Source organism: Ursus maritimus, unplaced genomic scaffold (genome assembly GCF_017311325.1).
Source record: "Ursus maritimus isolate PB19 unplaced genomic scaffold, ASM1731132v1 scaffold_9, whole genome shotgun sequence".
Lineage (NCBI taxonomy): Eukaryota > Metazoa > Chordata > Mammalia > Carnivora > Ursidae > Ursus > Ursus maritimus.
The window spans coordinates 52,758,825-52,784,378 of NW_024427107.1; the positions used below are offsets into that span (position 1 = coordinate 52,758,825).

At 37.6% G+C, this 25,554-nt stretch overlaps 1 protein-coding gene across 2 annotated transcripts; it reads left to right on the forward strand.

Annotated features, from left to right (window-relative positions):
• The first annotated feature begins 291 nt into the window (after window positions 1-291).
• On the forward strand, window positions 292-20,328 carry EBAG9 (estrogen receptor binding site associated antigen 9). Of its 2 annotated transcripts, none has more exons than XM_008689269.2 (7): window positions 292-526; window positions 5,639-5,736; window positions 8,792-8,870; window positions 9,641-9,799; window positions 11,489-11,596; window positions 16,579-16,670; window positions 19,791-20,328. In XM_008689269.2, the coding sequence occupies exons 2-7, from the start codon at window positions 5,654-5,656 to the stop codon at window positions 19,909-19,911; spliced, it is 642 nt and encodes a 213-aa protein (XP_008687491.1). In that variant the 5' UTR covers window positions 292-526; window positions 5,639-5,653; the 3' UTR covers window positions 19,912-20,328. The 2 variants fall into 2 exon arrangements, with proteins under 2 accessions (XP_008687491.1, XP_008687489.1); XM_008689267.2 differs by lacking the exon at window positions 292-526 and adding an exon at window positions 793-1,105.
• Window positions 20,329-25,554: the final 5,226 nt, after the last annotated feature.

Consider the following 25,554-nt stretch of genomic DNA (forward strand, 5'->3'; position numbering starts at 1 on the left):
GCATGGTTGGAGCGGAGGTACACTCCACAGAAAGTAGGGCAACACGGCATGTGCTCAGGCACTTTGCAACAGAACAACTCGTACAGCCAGCAACGGTCATAGAAAATCTAACCGCGACCGAGCCTCCGCCACAGCCACGCCAGCTGCCTCTCGCCCCGCCCCCCGGATCTCATTGGCTTAGCCCAGTCGCCGGACCAGCAGCCTCTCGTCTATTGGGCCAGACAGGACCTGGGCGGGGTGCGGAAGTGAGGGCCTGGAGACCACCGAGACCCGCCTTTCAGGAGGGCGAAGTGGGAGGGGCTAGGGGAGGGTTTCCCGAGGAGGGGGCGGCCATGGCAGCTGCGCGGAGGCAACGGCGGCTGCGACGGAGCGCGCGCCCGGCTTTGAATGAGCGGGGCTGGGACTGAACGGGCGGAGCGCGAACTCGAGGAAGCGACCGGCAGTGCGCGTGCGCGCGCCTTGTGTGCGCGCGCGGCCCGCGGCAGCTCGGAGCCTCCGCCGGGCGGGCGGGGAGGGGGAGGGGCAGGTGAGTGTGTGCGACTCGCGCGTGCCCGCGAGGGGCTTCCCTCCCCCACTGCCCCCCGAACCCAACCTGGTCCTTGGGTGGGATGGGGGTCTTCTGCCTTTCCCTGGTCAGCCCTCCTCTTCGCCCCACACTTCCCGCCCTCCCACCTTTTCGCCCCTCCACCCGGTTTCTCCCTTCCACGGCCGACTGCCACTCTGGGGTACTGTTTCCGGGTCGGGGTGACCTCTCGGGTGAAGGAACTGCGACTGGGAGCGGGCCCCGGGCGTGCAGCCCTCACCATGCCGCGCTCACGCGTGGGAGACACGCCTGCGGGACGCGGGCGCAGAAACCCTCCAGTCCCGGAACGGGCCTCCAGCAGGGAAATTTGCCCGTTCTTCCTGCCCCTTCGGTACAGGCCTTGCTCCTTCCCAGATTTTTCCAAAATCCAAATTTCAACCTACCCTGCACCCACCTCCAGCGATTTAGAACGTTTCACAGAGCGCCGAGTGCATGGCGTCGGATTGTGTAACCTGAGAACACTTTGCCTTTTTTCTCATCTGTACAGTGGGTATGATTTTATTTTTCATCAGCCAATTTCAGGTGGGTAATCAGAAGTTAAAGCATTTTAGTTATGGAACTCTTGCCTTTTGAGTCATTCAGGAGATCTTAACTCTGCTTTCGTTAAGAGTCTCGGTGTCACATATTTGAGGGCCTGACTTTGAGTGGCCAGAGATGGTGCAGTCCACTTTACAACCCGCTCCCACATTCTTTTAGTTCCCTTTCTCCTTGTTTTTTCACATGAGTTCAGGTAGATTTTATTTTTGGAGGCTTGTGATAGTCCTTAATCAGCTTGAGAGTTACAAACTGAATTTGAGGCTGTTCTGTACTGTACTAAAAACTAATACGGTTTTTAAAATTTTGGTATTGAAAAATTTCAAATACGTATTTTTAGATTACAACAATTGAAAACTTATTTAGTGTGTACTAAAAGATTTTGGCTTGGCTTGTTTAATGAATTGTAATATAGTGACTCTACTGCAAGGATCTTGCCGCAGTTTACAGGGAATTTACAAGAAGGAAAGATACATTTAAAATTGCAACTTGTAGTGTTTTTTAAAATTGTAGGTGAATCTTCCTCACTTGATCTAGCAGAGCTCTCATTCCTGTTGATTTCCTAGAGATGTCATTTCTCCAAAAGCTCTGAGAATAGGTTGCTTCATAATTCTGATCCTTTTCCTGCTATATCTCAAGTTTTTGTATCTTCCTCCTAATTTTAAAGGAAATTTTAATTTGAAAATTAGGTTATATTAGCCATTCTCAGTTTTAGAAAGTATTTTGAAGTAACCAAAGTGCACAGTAGCCTAAGATGCATACTTAAATTGGCTACCTAGAGGGCATTTCAAAAATCAAACTGAGGCAATGAGTATAAAATTAAAAGGTTTATCAAATGGGATATGGTGTGGAGAGAACCTGGGCTTTGGGGTCAATCTCTTTAAATCTTGGGTGAGTAAATCCTCTGGAGCCTCACGATCAGCCTCATCTGTTAAATGGTTGTAGTGGAACTTACCTCCTTTGTCCTTAGGATTCCAGTGATGTGATAGAAGATACATTGTTTAGAACTATGTCTTGACCATATTGAGTGCTCAAGGAACGTTAATATCCCTTCTACAAATATTTGAGTACCTACTATGTGCTTGGCGTTGGCTAAGACTTAGAAATACCAAACTGAGCAAGACTGATTGGGGCCCTGTCTCCTTAGTCCCTTACATTGTCACTGGCCTGTGACAGTTGAGCAACAAATACAGGGTTTCTCTGTACTGGGTCAGTAATTTTTCCCATTACTCATGGTAGCATCTGTTAAGATAGTAGGTGCTGAATATATATATGTTTGTTGAATTGAAGCATTAAGTAACTGTGGGTCCCAAAGAATATTCCAGCCTGCAAATCAATGTAATTGATAAAATCAAAAGTGTTGTTAGTTAACTTGATTGCATTTTCCCCATTTCATTGCAACTAGTTGAAAAATTTACTCTGGAAATTATAATATCATCACTGAATTAGTAAGAATGTTTATTGTTAGTGAGATGTTCTTGGCTTTTGAATTAAACAGACCTAGGTTTAAATCTGAGTCATTGGGTGTGGGAACTTGGAAACATGTGCTTACTCTCTGTGCTTCAGTTCTATGAAATGAGAGCAGTAATATCCATCTCATAAGATGGTCTTATGGGTTAAGAGACCTAATTTTTAAATAATGCTTGGCATATAGGAGCTGGTCAATAAATATTAGATCCTTTCTTTTGATAATCACAAAAGCAAATTTTCTGCAGAACGAGGATATTCTTAATTGCTAGGAAGATAATTCTATTTGTTGTCAATAATAGTCCCATTTTCTGTTTTTCTTTTGGACAAAATTTTAAATATTTTTTCCAGTTACCATTGCAGTCACTCAAGTTGACAAATACTGAAATGACGCACAATACTATTTGTGGCAAGGTGATGGCAGTGGTTACCAAGGCTCTGTATGAAATCAATTTTCAACTCTGCATTCATGTATATATCCTGAGACCCACTACTCTCCCCAGTCCTTAAATATTAAAGGTCTTCTCCCTTCAAAACTTCCTGATAGAGTATCTTCTCAGTTCTGTTCCCTTTTTCCCCAAGTGCTACATTCCATAAATCTCTTTCTGGCTATCTTGTTTTGTTTATAATTTTTATAAAAATTTAGCCTAAATTTTCATTTAGGGACATTTGCCTTTGTTTGGTTAAGAGTTTTATTCTTGACAAATCAGCTTTTAAGTAGAGCTTTTATTCATCATCTTAACTGTTCAGATCATTCTAGTCAAAATGAAGAAGTTAAACCTTTCAAGTCTTACTTTGCAGCTGATAACTGAAGGTACAAGATAAACGAGGTCCTTTGGGGAAGGATGGTACAGGGCAAATAAGGTATATAGAAATAACTATAGTACGAAGTAGAGAATGTTAAGTGTGGTAAGAGAAAAATACTGGAATTAGGAAGACTTTATAATAGGGGCACCTGGGTGACTTAGTCGATTAAGTGTCCAACTCTTAGTTTTGGTTCAGGTCAAGATCTCATGCTTGGGTCATGGGATCAGGCTCTGCGTAGGGCTCTGTGGTGGGCGGGGACTCTGCTTGAAGATTCTCTCCCTCTGACCCTCCCCACACTCACTCACTCTTTCTCAAATCAGTCTTTAAAAAAAAAAGATTTTATAATACCGCACCAACAAATAATAAAGGCTTATGCTAGGGAGATTACAGTGGAAATAGGGAAGAATATGGGCTGTATTAGGAAATGGAATAAGGCCTTTTGGCAGTTTGGACATAAGGGGCTAAGAGAAAGGAGAAGTCAAAATTGTTGCATTTTTCGAAACCTAGTAAACCACTAATCGGGGTTTTTTTTGTCAGAAGTATTTAAGTTACTTGAATAGTGAAATTCTTAATTTTTTTGGTTTATACTCTTGGAGTCACTGTCTTTTCCATCCTCAATTAGTAAGTCAACTCCAAATATAGGCATTCAGTAAATCATTGAGCTCATGTGGAGATATAACCTCAATGTATGAGCATTGCTAAGGGAGCCTTTTGGAACTTTGTTACTGTAAAAAGTCTGCTTGGCCTTTCTACATTTGTAATTCTAGAAATAAAAAGATTGAGCTGTGTGTTTTGCCCTTCTTTGAAGGGAATGGCAGTAGTGGCTCTACAGAGTAATTAGGATCAGGTATCACAAAAGTTAACTATGTTTCCTTGCTTTCTGTTACTGTGTTGTTTTTATATTTTTGTTTTGAACGTTTATATAAGGCATAACGTACAAACAGTATATGTAGTATACTGGTGTTGCTACTACTCAGATTGGAGTATAGATCTGTATGCCTATATAGGCATAAAGTTGTTTGTAATATTTTCTCAATAGCCTTTTAATATCTGCAGACTCTCTGGTAATATCACCTCTTATTTATGGTATTGGCTTAACTCTGTTTTAGGGACTTATATATTTTGGATTGTTGTGTGCTTTTGATTTACTGACCCTTTTATCATTATGAAAGGACCATTTTTATGCCTGCTAATATTATTTTCTCTGAAATCTGCTCTTTGACATTGAAATAGTCACTTCAGCTTCTTTTTGATTAGTGTTAGTGTGGTATATTTTCCCTGTTCTTTTCCTGTCTGTTGTTTGTTCCCCTTTCTCTTGTTTTCTGCTCTCCCCCACTTTTTTTCCCCTCCCTTTTCTGTTGACTATATTTTGTTTCCCTTGTTATCTTATTAGTTTAACTGGAATTTTCCCCTTAGAGAATATGATTTAATTGATTTACTGGAGTTAGACCCAGGTATCATTATTTCTTTAAAGGATCCCCAGATATGCGAACCACTGGACTAGATGAACTCTATTGTTATTTTCATGTTATTAGCTATGTGACTTTGGGCAAGTTATTTGACCTCTCTTAATTCAATTTCCTCATCTATAAAGTGGGCATAATAAAATGTATCTATCTAAAAGTTAAAAATGTTTAAAAAGATTTTGAAAAGTACTGTTACATTCATGTGGTTCAAACTTCAAAAGGTACAAAAGACTCAGTATATACTGTTTTATGCTTTTTGCTTTTTGGTAGAAAATAAGTCATAAACAGGTAATTGAAGTTCAGTTAAATATTCTGAGAATATTTCAAAAAGGTTTTTTTTCCTCTCAACTATTGAAAACTTAAAAATCTTGTTTCTTGAATTGTCAGTATGATTTACGCTTTAATTTTAAAGTTTACTGTGTATGGGGCGCCTGGGTGACTCAGTTGGTTGAGTGCCTGACTCTTGATTTTGGCTCAGTCATAATGTCAGGGTTGTGAGATCAAGCCCTGTGTTGGGCTCCACGCTTAGCACAGAGTCTGTTTAAGATTTTTTCTTTCCCTCTGTCTCCCCACCCCCTTTTCACGTGTGCTCTCGCTCTCTCAAATAAATAAAATCCTTAAAATAAAATAAAATTTACTGTGTTATATTTGTGGTTTCTAAAGAGAAGTAAAAAATGTCTGATTTTCACAGCTCATAATAGGACCTTTCAACTTGACTTTAGAATGGGAATATAGCTTATGAAATCAGATAAGTGCATTTATTTTTGTGCTTTTTCCACAGGTTTTGATTCCCACCATGGCTATCACACAGTTTCGGTTATTTAAAGTTTGCACCTGCCTAGCAACAGTATTCTCATTCCTAAAGAGATTAATATGCAGGTAAACAAATTTTATGTCCAAATTGACTTGTTTATCTTCTTGCTGGTTTTGGATGCCTTCATAATTACAAAAAGACAGGACAGACTATATTTAAGCTAAATAACTTGATTATAGCATTCATTCATTACTGTCTGGTATTTTTTTATATATTTTTTTTCTCTTTCAGATCTAGAAAGAGTTTCACTTTTCATTCTTTCAAATTCTTACATCTTTAATAAAAATCATATTCTTATTCCTATAGAATTTCAGAAAAAAGCAAACCGATTTTCACTGTAATAAGACAGTGTTTGTGTACATAATTATTTCATTACCAGAATGTTTTAAGATGGTTAGGTGGAATTAGGAATAAGTATTTATTTATATACTATAATATGAATGTTGTTTTTATATTAAAAACTTGAACAGAAAAACCCCACACAAAATAGTTTTGTTTTGTTTTGTTTTGTTTTGTCTCTTAGATAGTATTCCAGAATGTGGAATGTGGACTACTTAGTCCTAGTCAGATAAGTCATTCTGCTTCAGTTAAGTCATCCGAAGATTTGAATTCCTTCTATTTTATCACACAACTATACCCTAGAGTTATAGTTGTGTACTTCTGTACTGTACCCTAGAGCTATGTGCTGAAGCACTTGAGGGCTTCACATTAAACTCACAGGGGTATCATCAGGATATTGTTAAATATGTAGCAAAACATAGTCAATGGGATAGTCAATATTTGTTAAATGCTGCACAAACTACTAGCTCAAGGTGGTTCACATTGTAGCATTAGATCGTGCAGCATTACTTTTGCAGATATTCTTGAATGTTTGAGATAAGCGTTTGTTTACTTGTATTTTTGGGGACTTATCTTTGCAAAGCTAGAATTTAGTCTGTAATTAAAGCAAGTACTGAACCAAAAATTAATATGGAACAGAAAATGAGAACGGTAGTATCCAGTCTGATTTCGAGTTTTGAGAAGCTTTGCCCTATCCAGTAGCCCCACACATATATTCCATTAGTGATTGTGGTTTTTTAAGAGTGAAATCAAAATGTTATTTTTCTTTATATGTAGTATTTTTGCAAATGGCTATTGTGTAGTTAGGACATAAATAAGTATTAAATTGTTTGGGTCTAACTACTTAATCAGGGGAACTGTTAGGTATTTGTTTTGGCCAGGGGTACTGTGAAAAAAAAAAGTACTGACACACAGAGGTAGGGTATAGTAAAACAGGAAGTAGAAGGCTGTCAGCTCTCTTTTTTAGCAGACTTGATTTAGAAGTTGTGCACAACACTTCTTTTCTTACCTTATTGTCCAGAGCTTAGTCATATGGCCACCTAGCTTCAAAGGAGGCCAGGAAATATATTCTCTGGCTAAGTGGCCATTTATAACGATTAAAACTCTGAGGATTAAGGACATTTATTGTTAGAAGTAAAGTGATTTTGGATTTAAAAAAAAAAATGGGTCCATAGTATGGCAATGGGAATGAGTGGATGAAATAGAGTGAAGATGATCACTGGAGGAAGAAAGATCAAGAAAGAAATGGAAAATTTAGGTGACTATTGAACTTACCCAGGAAGAGGACAGGATTTGGGAAATAGGGAAAATAGTGAACCAAGTGCTCAGATTGTCTGAGCATTAGGAATGGCCAGAAATTCAAGAGGTAAAGTAGGATAAGAATGGGTTTTAGTTGCCAGAAGGCTAGAGCTTAACAGAAGATAAGTTATAAGTGTTTTTCTCTTTGCATATGTATTTTCTAAAACTAAAATACTTTCAGTAAAAGAAAATGCATTTGATTTAAAAAATATTAAGGATGGTTGTTGCCACTATAAATTTCACAATAATTATGAATGTAAGTATATTTAGGATTGATTGTATGTTCACTTTTAAAGAAAACTGACTTGTTATTAGAATAAGCTTCTCTGACGTGTCAGAAGGAACCTAGATCATGTGTTCTAAAGTACCAGGTCCACATTAAATTTAGTAGTAGACCGTATTTTCTGTTCATCCTTTAAACAAAATATGATTTCTAATCTCGTAGTAAAAATAACTAACTTTACCAGTTTGCTCTAAGTAGATGCATTATAGATTATTTGAAATGAAGCAAGTGATTAATCAGTTATAATAGCTACCTTTTTTTTAGTGTCATATTATATACTGGGCACTGTCTAATGTCTAGCTGCTTTAAATATGTCACTTAATTAAATCCTTACAACAACCCTCAAAAGTAGGTTTGAATACCTACATTTTGCAGATGAGGATATTGAAGCTGAGAGGCCCGTTGATTCTAATTAGACTCATAGTTAATAGAAGTAACATTTAAAACTATGGTTTACATAGTTTCCATAGCCCATGCTCTTAGCAACTGAGTTATGATACCTATTTTGTTTAATATAGCGCTTCTCCTACTAATCCTTATCAATTACAGTTTAGTTCAACCAGGTGATTTCAAACTTTTTAATAGTTTGATAGGTAATCTTACCAAAAAACCAAATCAGTAAAATAGACAAAAGCCAAGCCATCCAGGCTAAACGGCATAGGTGGGCGGTGCCTGGGTGGCTCAGTTGGCTGAACATCCAACTCTTGCTCTGGCTCAGGTCATGATCTCAGGGTCATGGGGCTGAGCTCCGTGGGGAGTCTGCTTGAAGACTCTCTCCCTCTGCTCCTGCCCCTGCTCATGTGCACGTGTGTTCTCTCTCTCTCTCTCTCAAATAATCTTAAAAAACAAAAACAGGCTAGGTGTCCCAGAGCTTCACCAACAGAGCATGGTTTGAAGGAATATGGTTTGAAATCACTTTGCCTTTTTTTTTTTATCTTTATATTTCTCCTGAGTTTATCTATAATCCTGAGTCCTAAGCCAAAAAGCAGTTTTGTTGTCCTAAGATTTTAAACACGTTTAAAAGATATTTGATGCATGCCTTTTTTTCATATTTTAATGAGCAACTCTTAATTATTAAAATAAATAATTGTGAAATTATAAAAGATCTTTTATAAGCCTTCAGTTACTATCTATAGTGCTTTTACCCATGATTTGGTAATTATGGAATTTTTGGTAATTATGGAAATATTTTATTTTAGATCTGGCAGAGGACGGAAATTAAGTGGAGACCAAATAACTTTGCCAACTACAGTTGATTATTCATCAGTTCCTAAACAGGTAATTTGTTTTTAAGTTTGACTAAGTGCTCCAGAACCATGGTTTTCGAACTGGCCTGCAGATCATTAATTAGTATGTTATGAAGTTAATTTGATAGTCAGGTCAGCCTTTTTGTTGTTGTTATATTTTTTAATTGTAAAATTTTTGTTTGGTTCCTCATAGTGTTTTCTGTTACTTTGCTGAGATTTTCTATTTTATTTTTCCATAGGTTTCAAGAGTGTTTGCTTTTGCTTGTTAAAGTATTTTTATAACTGTTTTAAAGTCTTAGTCAGATAAATGTAACATTTATATTAGCCTTCCATGCAGGTTGAAATTTGCTGATTATTTACTGAATAATTTTGGGTTTCATGGAGATTTTGAATATTATATTTGAGACTCTTGTCTTATATAAATCCTGTCACAAGTGTTTTTGTTTTGTTTTGTTTTGTTTTTTAAATCAGGCCATCAACGTGGTTAGGCTTAGGATGCAAGTTTGAATATTCTTTCTGTGGACTGTAGTTCTAAATGTCAGTTCAGGTTTTAAAGCATTTGCTTTTGTTTCGTTTTCTGTTTTTTAATGGATAGAGCCAATTGTCTAACTTCTAGTAAAAGTAACTGTTTTTTTAAACTTTGATCTAGTTTTGGTATGTGTTATAAAATTTATATTTTTTCTGTTGGTCAAAAAGTTTGAAAACCAATGTTTTAGAAAGCCTGTTTTTCTAATAAATGGTGAGTGAGATGTTGATTAGGTTACCCCTTTGTGGCTAACACTCCTGATGGATTCAATGTAGACCGATGTTGAAGAGTGGACTTCCTGGGATGAAGACGCCCCCACAAGTGTAAAGATTGAAGGAGGCAATGGGAATGTAGCAACACAACAAAATGCTTTGGAACAACTGGAACCTGACTATTTTAAGGACATGACACCAACTATAAGGAAAACTCAGAAAGTATGTAAAAGATTTATGCTTTGGGAGGTTAAATAAACTGCTTTTCAGATTCCTATATTTAAATCAGACAGTATAATTAGTATTTGTCAGAAAGCCTATTTCTAATGATCAGTTTGTTGTGTTTTCTAACATATTAAACAAGCTTATATATTCAAGTGACCTAGACATAGATCTAGTAAGTTGCACCCCCAAATCTTTTAAAGTTATTTATGTATTTACTGAAATCCAGCTGTAGACCAGATTCTAGACTGCAGTCTCTGCTATAGAGGCTAAGCTGATTAAGATAAAGTTCTGACCTTGAAAGAGTTCACAGTTTCGTGATGCCTACAAACTGATAGGTATGGTTTCCATTGTTTATAACCATTGTAAAACTGATGCAGGACTCTCAGAACAGAATAATTGTTGTGGGCTTATGTTAGTCATCCACACTTTACTTAATCCCTTTTGAGTTGGATATGTAAGATCACTTAAAGGTAGAGGGAATTTTTGGAAAAAGAACAGTTGCTGAATATTTTCCTTTTTTTTTTTTTTAATCAAAAATAGTACGTGTACTTTTAAAAAAAAAATTTAAGTCAAAGAATATAGAAGAGCTTATAATGAAAAGCAACAGACTTCTGCCCCATCATTCCCCATAGCCAGTTCTACTTCTCAGAAGCAACCACTGATAATTTTTCCTGTTTAGGCTTATAGTTGGTTTTTTTTTTAAATCATATCTATATATAATATGCTTATGTTGCTGTGCCTTGATTTACCAATCATAGACATTGTCCACTGACTTCATACTGTGGTAGATGAGGGTTTATTTCATACCACCCTCACTGCTCTTCCCCCTCTTCCAAATATTATGATGCTATTCCAGTCTACCGTACTAATCACTCAGCTATTTAAAAAAAAAAAAAAAAAACACAACATACTTAGAGTTCCATTTCTTGTTCAGTCATGTATAGAAAATATTTCTTAAAATGGACTTTATAAAATGACATTATTTATTCCACCTTCCCTAATAGGGTTTCTCACCCTCTTCTACCTCCCAGCCAATTTCAGCTATAAATTTATTTTTACAGTTTCAAGGCTGGTAACATTTACATTCTGTAATCAGGATTGTTTTTGTTAAGTTGTCCAAATGTCTCAATCCTGAAGAGCATAAAGTTGTGTATTTTTCAAGGAATTTGAGTGTCTTAGTAGATGAATACCTTATATTTTGAAAGTATATTGCTGCTGAAAGAGGAACCTAGAATATTACGATAGTACATTAATAAATTAGTTAGACTGAAAATGTTTAAGCTACAAAGCTAACATTACTGCCTTTAGAAAGTTAATGCATTCATAGATAACCACACGAAGAGAGATGATTATCCTTTAGTAGGATGTGACACATGTTCTTATTTAATACGGTGACTAAAACAACTTATATTTTGTGGGTCTAGAGAGAGAAGAAGAGGAAAATTTGTTTTTTTAGAAAAAATAAAATGGAGTTTTTCTTAGTATGTAAGTGATTTGTTTGACATTTGCTTAGAAATTTTGATACTCTTTACAGACTTAAAAAAATCTTTACATTATTAATTTTAAAAGAAGAAAGGTAGGGCATGTTTGAAATAATTATAGAATACTTTGGTCACTTATTTATCTTGTCTGTTTTTATATGATGCATAAAATATTCCTATAATTCTGTTTCAATTAATCTTTCAGATCATTATTAAGAAGAGAGAACCATTAAATTTTGGCATAGCAGATGGTAGCACGGGTTTCTCTAGTAGATTAGCAGCTACACAGGATATGCCTTTTATTCATCAATCTGTAAGTATGTTAATGATATATAGGCAAGGGTTTGTTTTTACTTGTTTTCTTAAAGAAAACCAAAATGAGTTGAACATAATATTTGTATTTCTGTGCTTTGAAACAGGCTTAGCAGATGAGAGACGTTAATCTGGAGTTTTGCCAATCTTATCCTTTTATGAGATTGTAAATTACATCAGCTACTAAGATCAGAGTCCCACTGTACACATAAAAGATAAATATAGTATGTTACTTACAAATGTGACCTTAGAGGTGCCTGGGAGGCTCATTTGGTCAAGTGTCCGACTCTAGATTTTGGCTCAGGTTGTAACCTCAGGATTGTGAGATTGAGCCCCGCTTTGGGCTCTGTGTGGAGCCTGCTGAAGATCCTGTCTCTCCCTCTGCCCCTTACCCCTACGTGCATGCACATATGCACTTTCTCTCTTCTCCCTTGCTAAAAAAAAAAAAAAATTAAAAAAAAAAAGTGACTTTTAAAGAGATTACCACTGAAATTTAAACTTAAAAGCAGGTTATTTTTAAATGAGTCATGAATTGTTTCCTTAGTAGAGTATATTTACATTTAAAGTATAATTTGACTTGTAGTAGGTGTGACTTAAATGCATCACTTTGAAGGACAAGAGTAGTGAGGGAAGTATATACCTGTGGTTCTCAACCTTGGAAGTATCTCAGAATCAGCTTTGAATTTTTTCAAAAACACCAATGTCCAGAGGCACCTGGGTGGCTCAGTTGGTTGAGTGTCTGCCTTAAGCTCAGGTCATGATCTCAGGGTCCTGGGATGGAGCCCTGCATCGGGCTTCCTGCTCAGCGGGGAGTCTGTTTCTCCCTGTGTTCCTCCCCACTGCTCGTGCTTGCACGCTCTCTCTCTCTGTGTCTCTTTCTCAAATAAATAAATAAATAAAATATTTAAAAAAAAAACCCAACTTTCAGTCTGACACTCTAGGGTGGTTATAATTATCATCAAAGAACTCTCCATAATTTAAAAAAAAATGTCCAGACTTCTCCCCAGATCTAAGCTTAAGCATGTTTTGATTGACTAATTATTGACTACTAATTATTGATTAATTTATTATGTTATTATTATATGACACTATTATATAACAACCCCACTGTTAGTGGCTTAAAACAATAAACATTCTTTATCTCATATAGTTTCTATGGATCAGGAATCCAGGAGTGACTCAACTGAGTGGTTGTGGCTCAGGCTTTCTCATGAGTTTCCAGACAGATCATTAGCTGGGGTTGTAGTCATCTGAAGGCTTGACTGGAATTGGAGGATTCATTTCAAAGGGGCTCACTTTCCATGCCTCGCAGATTAACGCTGGTTGGTTGCATGAAACCTCAGTTCCTTGCCATGGACCTCTCCATAGGGCTGCTTGAGTTTCCATACAACATAATCACCAATGGTCCCAGAACAAGCAATCCCCGAGAAAGAGAAGGCATGCAGAGGTGAAGCCACAATGCTTGTTTATGACCTAATCCTGTAAGTGACACACTCACCTCCACATTATTTTATTCATTGGATGTTGGTCACTAAATCCAGCCCATATGCTGGGGAGAGGAATTAAGCTCTACCTCTTGAAGGAAACAGTGCCAAAGAATTTGCAGACATATTTTTAAACCACCACATCTGTCTATCTTCGTTTGTTTAAACTTCACGGGTGCTTCAGAGACCCCCTCTTGCCAGGAGACCCATGTTTATGTATGTTTTTAATTCATTGGTCAAAAATAATCCTACTAATGCAAGACAGGGTGCTTGGGGCTAGTACTGTAGTGGAAAGTAAGAAAAACAGGCAGAGTCCTTGCTTCTTTTGAATGCATTCTAGTGGGGAAGGTGCAGTATTAAATAAGTGATCAGACATAAATAATGCAAATTTTGATAACTCCTATGCATTTATTTTTCTATTTTTATTTTTTTTAAGATTTTATTTACTTATTTGAAAGAGTCAGAGAGAGCATGAGTGGAGAGAGGGAGAAGCAGACTCCCTGCTCACTGTGGGGCCGATCCCAGGACCCTGAGATCATGACCTGAGCCAAAGGGAGACACTTAACCAACTGAGCCACCCAGGCGCCCCTACTCCTGTGCATTTACATCATGCTATGAGAGCACAAGAGCACCAAAGATATTTCTCTAAAACAGCTCAGCATGTTTAATTTTTTATTTTATATTTCTAAATTTTATACTTTATTTATATATGTTTGATCCATATTGGTAAAGTGGTTCAGACTTTTCCAGGGAATTAGTAAATGTCACTTACTTGTAATTATAAGTTTTAACAATACTAATATAGCTCATTATGAAGTTGTAAATACATACCTCCCCACAGAGTTGGAAAGGGTAAATAGGGTAGATGGAGAATGTCTCCGGTGCTATTTCCACATAGTTTCCTCCCAGCAGTTGCAATAAGGGGGCATCACTTAGGAGAGAATGGTAACTACTGCACTTTGTTCTCTACTCCAAAAATATCTTACCACCCATTCTACCAATTAGGTTCTTCTTTTAAATTCCACATTCTATTTTTTTTTCTGGAGTTTCATCGTTTATATTATTGTGATAGCTTTTTATACTAAGGATATTAACATTTTTCTGTCATCTTTTACAATTTTTTGGTTTGTTGGCTTTATAATTTGTTTTGGATATTTTTGATGGGCAGATGTGTTTAGGTTTGTTTGTTTGTTTGTTTTTTAAAAGTAGGCTCCATGCCTAGCGTGGAGCCCAGTGCTGGGCTTGAACTCATAACCCAGAGATCAAGACCTGAGCTGAGATTAAGAGTTGGACACTTTGGGGTGCCTGGGTGGCTCAGTAGGTTGGGCGTCTGCCTTCGGCTTGGGTCATGATCCTGGGGTCAGACCCTGCGTCGGACTCCCTGCTCGGTGGGGAGTCAGCTTCACCCTCTCACTTTGCCTGCTCCTCTCACTATCTCTCTCTGTCAAATAAATAAATACATACATACATACATACATAAATAAAATATTAAAAAAAAAAGAGTTGGACACTTAACCAACTAAGCCACTCATGCACCCTGTGTTTAGTCTTTAGGTAGCAAATCTATCCATCTTATACTTTAAAACTTTTTACCTTGGGAGGCCATCTCTACTAAAGGATCAGAGATCACTCCATTTTTGTGGTTTTAGTTCACTTTTTTTTATGTCTAAATGTTTTATGTACAGAAAGTCAAACACCTCAGTGGAAAAATGGATACATTTACAAATAAGAAATAGACATTAGCCTGATTACATGAAGAAAAGTTTGATCTTATTAGTTCTCAAAGAAATCCAAAGTAAAATAACAAGACGCCATTCTCAAATCTTTTTTTTTTTTTTTTAAGATTTTATTTATTTATTTGACAGAGAAAGAGACAGTCAGCGAGAGAGGGAACACAAGCAGGGGGAGTGGGAGAGGAAGAAGCAGGCTCCCAGTGGAGGAGCCTGATGTGGGGCTCGATCCCAGAAAGCCGGGATCATGCCCTGAGCCGAAGGCAGACGCTTAACGACTGAACCACCCCGGCACCCCAGCATTCTCAAATCTTAACCAAAGAGGAAAGAAGGCTATTATCAGTATTGACAAAGGTACAGGGAAACAAGACTTCCACCTGTTGCTGTCAGTAGGATAAGTTGGTATAAATTTTCAAGAGGGTCATTTGTATTTTGGTTCAGTGGCTTGAAAAAAATTTTTTTATTTGATTTAAGTGTTCTACTTTTAGAGACTTACATTAAACAGATAATCAGAAATACACTAAAAAGTTTTAACAGAGGATGGTATTACGTTTATGGTTAGGAGGAGAAAACCACACATTTTTCATGAGTTTTAAGTGTAAGTGCTCAAAAGAAAGTATAATAAATCTATTCATAGATTGGTGCCAGTTATTTTATTTTTTTCTTAAATTCTGTTGTTTTTCTTTTTCTTTTTTTTTTAATGATTTTTTATTATATTATGTTAGTCACCATACAGTACATCCCCGGTGTCCGATATAAAGTTCAATGACTCATTAGTTGCATGTAACACCCAGTGCACCATGCAATACGTGCCCTCCTTACTACCCATCACCGGTCTATCCCATTCCCCCACCCCCCTCCCCTCTGAGGCCCTCAGTTTGTTTCTCATAGTCCATAGTCTCTCATGTTTCATTCCCCCTTCTGATTACCCCCCTTTCTTTATCCCTTTCTTCTCCTACCGATCATCCTAGTTCTTATGTTCCATAGATGAGAGAAATCATATGATAGGGTGCCAGTTATTTTATGATCATAGTCACTTCCGCACCTAACTAAACATTCCAGAATGAGCATTTTTATTGGTTTGTGGAAGAAGAAGTGAACTTTCAGAGGTCTAGCCTGGGGAATAGTGGAAAGTATAATGGAAGAAATAGTGGAAGCCTAGCTTACTGGGATCAGGTAAGTAGCACAGGCAAAACAAAGCACAATATGGAAGTACTCTGGTAAAGAGTAAATTTTGCCTGATTCGTTGTTTTTGCTTGGACCCACCTAGGAAGAACCACTGAAAAATCTATAAATTACTTGTGCTTAAATGAAAATGACTCTGCTGGTTTGGAAGCTTTGGGTCCTCCGGTTCACCTTAGCACAGAGTAGTTAGGCATCTCTAATTCCGTCTCCAGTCAGTCTCTTCTCTTGCCCCCACCACCACCCTGTCCTCTCACTGAAAAGAGAGAAACAGAAAGAAGGAATGTTCTATTCTTGTCCATTCCAACTTAAAGTAGGCGGAAAAAAAAATCCATATAAAACATAAAATAGGAAGAAAGCTGTACCTGCCCAGGACCGTTGGGTACCGAAATAAAGTCATTTGTCACAGGAAACAGCTCAGTTCCAGGCCCACCAGGGGCCCGGTCATCTGGGCCTTGTATAGGACATGAAGAAGACACAGGAGTGACAAGGTCTGAGTCATGTTATAAAAGATACTCTTTTTGACTGCTAAGTGGAGAAAGAGGAGCTCTTTAACTATCGTAATTTTGTTTTGTACTTTGTCGTAGCCTGAATTAGGTGACTTAGATACCTGGCAGGAAAATACCAACGCGTGGGAAGAAGAAGAAGATGCGGCCTGGCAAGCAGAAGAAGTTCTGAGGTATTTTAGTCATACTTACATTGCAGCTTCAGTAGAAGAACTCCATTTGTTCATGTTGCATTTGAGGTCGAGAAAGCTTATTCTGCTAAAAGTTGTATTTTTCTTCATTCTTTCTTCCTTAAGCTGAGGTAATACAGGATTTTTCTTTTTAATTTCAGACTGCATATACTAGTTTTATATGATTAAAACCTCACAGAAAACAAGAATTTAAAGCATTATAGGAACAAAAGAGATACTGTTATTAATGGCAAATGGGATCTTCTGTATATATACATCATATTATACTATTTGCTTTATATTACATTCCCCATAGTTATCTCTTGAAATGTGAGCCACCACTTTATATTCCTCTAGGTCGGAAATTATGCCTTTATTTTTGTTTCCCCGTGTGCCCAGCACATTCAAATGGAAGTAACTTACGCAGAGCGCTCCACATTTGTATAGATAGCTCAGCTGATGTACCAAAAGCCTTGTGAGGTAAATAATTCTGTCAGGTACTATCTGTTCTACAGAGAAGAAAATCATTCCTCAGGTCTTCAAGTTTGTTTTTTTGGTGTTTATGTTCTTATTTCTTGTTTTTGTGAGCAATAAACTTAATTCTTGCGTTAGGTCAAAGAGTAAACAGAATATTGACCCTAAAAAAGTTTATGATCATCATCGCTGGTGAAAAGCTCAGATGTTTAAATGTATATGAGTCATTTTTATTTCTAAAGATGATATAGTAAAACACAGTGATGTAAGTTTTTTTTTTTAATTTAAAAGATTGTTTTTGTAATAGGGATAGAAAATAACAAAACAACTGATTTCGTTTTATTTTCCCTCCTGTCTTCTTTAATTAACTACAATTACCTTGAACAGCCAGCAGAGGGTGCAGTTGAGTTAAGGCTGACTTTTTTTTGTCTTGTCTTTCCTATTTTCAGCATTTTTTTTTAACAGGGATGTGTCACTTTTTAAAAGTCAGTAAAATTATGAGAGTTTTAAATATTTAGTTTTTATTTAGTCATTATTCACTGTAAAAGAAGTACTTTTAAAATTGTAAACAACATTTATGTTGCAAGGATCATCAAAAAAAGATAAGTTATCTATTTCTTTTACTCTTTTTTGGATAAATCATAGATATAGAAGTCTAAGTGTTTTAGAACATTTTCGGGGGTTCTAGTGATTTTTGTGTCAGTAACTGCAGGATAAAGGAGGGGTCTGTTCATTCTGAATCCAGTAATCTTAATGACAGCAATGTAGAGTTTATGAGTTCACAAGTATCTTAACAATGAACTGTACCAAAACCTTTTTTCTACGCTACCCTCTTGCACTCTGAACAAAACAAGATAAAAACAAAAAACAAAACCCCAAACCTAGTGTTTTATGTTATCTGACAGCTTAGGAGAGGGAGCCTATCAGTCGGTAGTACTCATGCTTCCTGCTACAAGTTGCCTCAGTTAGAGTCAGAGAGACACGGAGGACTCCTGTGCTGTCACTGTCCCCAGAGAAACACTGCGAACTTTGGAAGTGTATTCACACTGCATGTCCTCTCACTCCGTCTGTGTCCCATTGCCACTTTAATATTGCCAGTACCGGAATCGGTAAAGTTAAGGAAGGAGATTCTGATACTTCAGTAATTCCAGGTGTGTATCTGGAGAGGGAAAACAGATTTGTCTGCAGTCATCTCTAAATTGCCTCATTTTCCAGGAACATAAACCGTTGATGTTAACACTTTAACTAGTTACCCAGTGAAAGCTTGATGATCTTACTTGTTTGTAAGCTAGCCAGCTCTTTATATTCCTTTTCCTAGCTCCCTTTTTGCCACTTGCATTTTGACTTTTTTTTAGGGCAGATTATCAGTTATGCTGGGAAGTGATCAGAGCTAGTGAAAAGTAGATTTCTTTTGGGGCGCCTGGGTAGCGCAGTCGTTAAGCGTCTGCCTTCGGCTCAGGGCGTGATCCCGGCGTTCTGGGATCGAGCCCCATATCAGGCTCCTCCACTGAGAGCCTGCTTCTTCCTCTCCCACTCCCAAAAAAAAAAAAAAAAAAAGTAGATTTCTTTTAAACTGTTCCTCTGAAACTTTACTTAACTGACGAAGGTCAAACTATTGCCTAAAGTCTACTTTCTCAACTTTTGGTCATACACAAGTCTGCTCACTCCCACTTACAAATATGATGAGAATGGTATATACGTTCTGCTCACCAGAGTCCGCTTTGAGCCGTCCCATACATAGGTAGTCCACTGTGGATTTTTCTGTTTTATAACCTCGTGTTGCCCATCCCATGCACAACTGTGGCCTCCGCTTCCTTCCTCAACCTTGCATGCTTTTTCACTGGTTTCTCATGCCGTAAACTGTAGATCCAGGACCAGCTTCTGCTCTTTGTCCTATCTCGTCACCCCCTGCTACTCCCACTCCCCACACAAGTCAGTCAGTAACGAAGGAGAGGCTAGTGGTTCTAACTCAGTGGAGGCAGGGAGGGGCCGCGGAGGACGGAGGTATCTCATAAGGTATAATCAGCAAGTGCCTACCATTCTGCTCCTTCCTCAGTAGAGCTGGCCAAATGCTAATCCTTAAATAGACTTCTAGCTTCCAGTTGGAAGGCTTGTGTTACGTTTCTCTTTTCTTTGTGCATTGTGTTCTGCACATCTGTGTTCTTAACTTCCTTTAGCAGAGTGTTTCTAACTATTGTCATAACAGGAGATTTAATCCTTAACATCAGGCTTTTCAGAATGGTATCAAAAAGAAGGTGTGGTCCAATGGAGGTAGTGTTTTAGTGAAAATAATCTGAAGAAGAGGGATGAGAAGATGTGGGTTCTTCTTGTACTTAATCTTATGACTTTGGGCAAGTCACTTAGCCTTTGTGCAAGTCACTTAGCCTTTGTGCAAGTCACTTAGCCTTTGGGCCTCATTTTACTTATTTGTAACATAGAGACAATACTCTTATTTTGCAAGTCGTGTTCCAAGGATTAAAAGAAATACTGTTTTTGAAAATCTTTGAAATTTTCAAAACACTGAGGAGAAAGATTTTTCATACTTACATTTGATGTTAGTAAAAAGACACCGCTGTTTCTTTCTGGAATTTGCCATTTTACCTGTGTGGTATTTTCTAAAAGTAAAAATAAGAATATGTTTCTTTTCAGGCAGCAGAAGATAGCAGACAGAGAAAAGAGAGCAGCAGAACAACAAAGGAAGAAAATGGAGAAGGAGGCACAGCGGCTAATGAAAAAGGAACAGAACAAAATTGGCGTGAAGCTTTCATAACAAATGTTCTTCACATGTCATAGTGCCAGTAAGAGAGATGTGAGCGCTACAAGTCAAGCAACATTTATATGGATTTGAGAATATTTTCAGAATACAAACACATTGCTTGATTTTAATGCATTCATCAGACCATCTAGGAGACCAGGATTCTTTCAAAGTACCTTGAGCTCTTAGTGATTGAGACTCAAAAAAGCAAAAAAGACCTACGAGGCAATATTTTTTTCAACATGCTCCAAGTGTAAGACAATTGTTTGCTGTAGAGAAATTATCACAAATGGAATATACCAGTACCTCCTCTAGCTAGTGTTTCTAGCTAAATAAATGGGTGTAAATAATTTTATGGTGGGAAAGAACTCTGCTCTCTATAATGCTTTCCTTCATTGTGCATAATGATAAAATAAATAATTTTAAATATTCCTTTGTTTCCATGATTATCTGACCTAACTCAGACAGACTGCAGGGCTTTAACCTCTTTATTTTTGTTGTCAGAAGCTGATATTGGAATACATTTCTTCTAGTTTGAACTGGTATTGTTTATGTTTAATATGACGTTAAGGGACTTGATGACTTTGGTTTTCAAGAAAATGACATTAAATGCAATAATTTTATTTATCATAAAGTTTTTATACATCATTGTTTTCTTTTAGATGGTGTTGTAATGGTATACATATTTGTAATTTATACTGCATGTATAAACATTGAAAATCAGCAAAAATGACAAATTTGTTTTGCATTATTGTAACTTGTGAGTTTTAAAGACTAGTATTAGTAGTTTTTTCCTTTTGTTGTAGATTTTAAGATGTTACAGAGTTTTAAGTAACTTAGTCCCTCCCCCCACAAAAGCCATTAATTTATAAATGCAGAAAGCCTTCGATTCTAATATTTCAAAGCTTTCAAATGATTTCTGTATCAATTTTATATATCTGACATAATGCAGTTTACTGTGTTCTTGGCTAAGATAATATTGATTCATTAAATTTTGAACAGAGATAGGAATAATATTTTTATTTTTGGGTGTTGACTGGCTCTAAAATAGTTTCAAGGAAATAGGTACATACTGTGTTCACAGGAAAGAAATAGATTTATAGTTTAAATCCCATTAATTTTTTCTCCATGATTAAAATACATTCAGACTGATTTTCTATGGCTTTTGAATTTTTAAAGATTTTTACTTTCATAAAAGTTGTTGCCCAAAGTTAACATTCTGTGGGTTTTTTAAGTGTCCTAGATACACTACAACGCTAACTACTGCTAATATGTTTGAATTAAAATGATATTTCATAGTAAAATCACAGCCTGTATAGTGAGATCACCCTAAGTCCTAAGCCTAAGCTCCTAGACTAAATATGATTGTAGAATCTACTTGAAATTTAACTTTGGTAAAGATCTGCTTTTTACAGTCCCAAGCCACATTTTCAGTTATCATGTTTATTAGTTTCTGCTAATAAACATCTGATTAAATAGAATTAGACTCAAATTTTTAGTAATAATGTATTCCCTTCCCTTATTTGTATTTATTTATTTTTAGTTATGGGACTGCTACATGATTTCTCTAAATTTGGGGTTCGTAAAGGATAACCTCTCCTTTAGTACAATCAAGTTTACTGCTTTTCCCCAGTAGTTGACAAGTATCGAAGTCTACTTTGGTCATGACTTTCATAATGTGGGATTTTGTTTTTTGTTAACTTTTTTCTTTTTGTTTGATTAGAAGTAAAGACTGGTTAGAAATTTTTGTTTGTATGATTAATTAGAAATATTTTTTTAATGAAAATAGTAAATAGCAATTTGGGGATTTTTTTTTTCTTTTTTTTACCTCTGTTGATATGTAAACTGAATTCCTGTGTTAAGTTGGGTGTAATGTGGTCCCAGAAGAAGTTGTGAAGTTAAATACCTATGATAAACACTTCATGGTAACAAACTGACTTTTAGCTTTGAAATGTATAGTTTGCTTTTGTTTTAATTTTAATTAACATTACCAGTCTTGAAGCCTATTAGTAAAAGTAAAGAAGAAATATAGGTAGGCATAGATAGAATTAGTGAAGTGCTGCCATTATCTGAATTGTGCATTTCCTGTATTGAGCTGCCAAGTGATGTGCAGAATGTGAAACTTCGCGTTTTGTGTCCTTACGTATGGTTTCCACTCTTACTTAGCTGTAGCTGCAGATATCTTCTAGTTGACTTTTGGCTCTTTTTTTAGTAGCATATTTAATCGATTCAACATTTTAGAACTGAGAATTTAAAATGCAGCATCTAAATTCCTTAGTTTTGACAATGCACTCACCTCTGGCCAGGATGGCGACTGTTCTTTTAGATGAAGATTCGTGGTTGCGAAGGTGAGAGCTGCAGAAACGGGCATCTGGATGGAGCTTCCAACACCACGCTGTATGCTTCCAGTGTAGTGCAGATCTAACCATGGCCAGTGTTCCGAAAAGCCTGTTTTGTCACTAATGATGTAATTATACTAAAGGGAGGGTCTGGGCCAGGTATAGCTAACACATGTCTTGTTTAATCCTGCGTAGTTCAGCTTTAAACTAACCTACTGCCATGATTTCCACAGCTTGTAGCCCCTTGTTCAAAAGAAGTCTTTCATAACGTGTGTAAGCGAGTTACTGTGGTGAGTAGTTTTGGCTGAAGCCGCTCTGGCGGGGGGGTGCGCTGGGGCTTGCAAATTGTTTATGGGAAGAAGTTTCTCCTCAGATGAATTGGAGGGATGAGGAAGATGGTGGGTCCGTGAAGAGCTTATTTTAATAGTGAATAACTTGTGTTTACTGTTTACGTAGATTTTTAAAATTTGAGGTACTCTCTCCTGATATCAAAAGGGAGCTCTTTTTATCTTCATGTAATTTACTTCACTTTGGTATAACCAACAGTGTTCCAAGGTTAATAGGATTAGCTTGTGACTCCTGTTGTGCTCAACCATTTCTTTAACTTGGCTTCCCACCACCTTTATTTTCCATGCCCCTTGGTCACGGCCATTGGGCATGCTCCGTAAGGAACCAGGGTGAGTTTTGAGAGTAATAAGATTCTTTTCACCAAAAGCCTTGATCTTCCAGAGCCAGAAATAGACACTATGCTGAGAACACCCTCTTAGGCACATCCCGCCCCCCATTTCTACCCTGAACACCTGCTACGGACACCTGTAATTCACAAATTCACCAAGCAGGAGCTTTTGCATAGAAACTTAGGCTAGAAGTCTGTGGCCAACCAGGGTAATTGCAGCCTTCCCTTCTGGGAACTTCCATGGGTATTAATACAGGTGCTTTGCCTACATATTGATCTGATTGCATCAATTCTGAGAGCTCAGATTTCTCGGAGCTGTAGAAATGGTGCGGTATTAAATGGTGCCTGAGACTGTTAAGTGTTCATGTTAGTGCCTGTGGCACATGCATGAACACTCAGCAAATGATAGTAGTTATGATTCCCCTTTGCTGTGCACTCTTGGCAGCCCCCTCCCTGTGCACAATGGGAGAAGTTGGCTGATGTTGCCATTTTACTCTTCATACACCTTCCTGGTGAACTGCAAGTTTAATTACGAAAGGGAAAGCATTCTGTGTTCAGCAGTATGAGAATCTAATTCTTTCAATGACTCTTCCCAATCCAGTGAGGTAGCCGTTACCCCATTTCACATATAAAGAAACCAAAGCTTAGAAAGGCAGTTGTGTGCTTGATGAACAAGAAAATAGCAAGTTTTGAGAGCAGGTCACCGTAGTGGTTAATCAGCGTTCAACGTGGACTATGATTCCAAAGGCCTCTCTGCTAGAAACTGCCAGCTGCCAAAAGTTCACCGTTAGAATTTCCTTTCTAGTTCTTAACTCAGTGAAAATGATGTTACAAATTATAGTAGATAACACCTATTTGAGTTTTCTAAGAACTTAATAAATAAGGAAATTAGCTTGGCTTTTATTGTCCTATAAATAACAACTGTAGTTGAATGTCAATGCCACTGTAACTGTATTCCCAGTTTACTTGGGTCAGATATTATAATCAAGGTGAAATGATATGTGGTTTATATTCACACAGTTGCAAAAATAGGCCAATTAGCTCACTTGGATCATTGTTCTAATGAGGCCAAGGTCACAGGTTTTATGCATGTGTGGACCACAGCTGTACCCAGAGACCATCCTGCCACAAACTCTGTCCCTGACCTTGTCCGGTTATCTTCTGAACATGTGTCTCTAGGATCTGATTGAGATTGTAAATGGCACAGAAAAAAATCATTTCCATGAATAGGAAATTCAAAGGACATACTCTAAGTTGGAGGTATGTTGAGGGAAATCATTATGGTTTCTTACTCATGTCAATTTTGGGTCATTATAAGATATTAATGTCTGTCCCAAATCCATTTCATTTGTTAAAATAGTCAATCCTGAATTTATACATCAAGGCAGTTTCCAAACCTGTTGATTATTCCTAAATAAGATCAGTGCTTACCTACTTTATGGAGAAAAATGTCATCATCATTAGATATATTGGCTTATGAAATAAATTTTTTAAAAGTTTTTTGAATTTTTTTTAGTGGTAAATGAAGGAAGATGTACATTAAGGCTACAGATATATTTAACCTGGTTCATTCAAGTTTAAAGTACACAGGAATACAGGTGATTTTTATTTCTTTTTGAAGCTTCACAGCACACCCGAACCTCATAACTGCCAATCTGTCTTGATTAGAAGGAACCCTCGTGGAGTAAGATAATTACATGGGTCATCATTTTTAAAACTTTTTTCCATGGACTGCTTTCAGTGGGAGATGTGAAAATTATGACGACTGCTTTCGTTATTTGTTTTCTCTATATAACCAACAAGCCAGAAATAAATGTGCTGGTTCAGAAGAATTAAAGGTCAGTTTAAAATGCCAGCACCTATTGTTTACTGTAGAAAGTAAGGCTGGCAGACCATTTCAAACACTGTGAGCTGTTTGATTGCCAGGAAGGGGAGGGAGGGCCTTACTGCACCATGGGATTGGAGAAACACTGCAGTTGTTAATGGTTTTCATAGTCCAGTTCATTACAGCTCCAGGCTGGCAAAAATGTAATTTTTCAAAGTTACTCAAAATCACTTTGATCAAACACCTTCAGGGAATGAGAGTGAAACTATCCCTGACTGTGGGTCAGATAAGATCACCACGGGGGAGGGGTGCCTGGGCGGCTCAGTCAGTTGAACATCTGCCTTCAGCGCAGGTCATGATCCCAGAGTCCTGGGATCGAGTCCCGCATCGGGCTGCTTGCTCAGCGGGAAGCCTGCTTCTCCCTCTGCCTCTCTCTGCTTGTGTGTGCGCTCTCTCTCTCTCTCTCCAAACAAATAAAATCTTTAAAAAAAAAAAAAAAAAAAAAAGATCACCATGGGGAGGAACTCCAGGGCAGACTCTAGGGCAGTGAGGGGCAGTGGGTAGGATACCTGCCTTTAAAAGCATTTACAAGGGAGACTGATGGGGCGGGGCGTGGGGGGGTGGGGTTCCCAGCCAGCATCTTTCTGCATCATCAGAGTCCCAGGCGGTTACGTGAGCTGGGGAGCGAGAGATCCTCTTCCCAGTTAAGCCAGCAGAGCACTGGCAAACAAACTTATGTGAGGAAAGATTAGAAAACATCTCCACGAAACATTCATCTGTTTAGGATGCAGAGGATCGAGCCCTTTAGCATTGCCCAG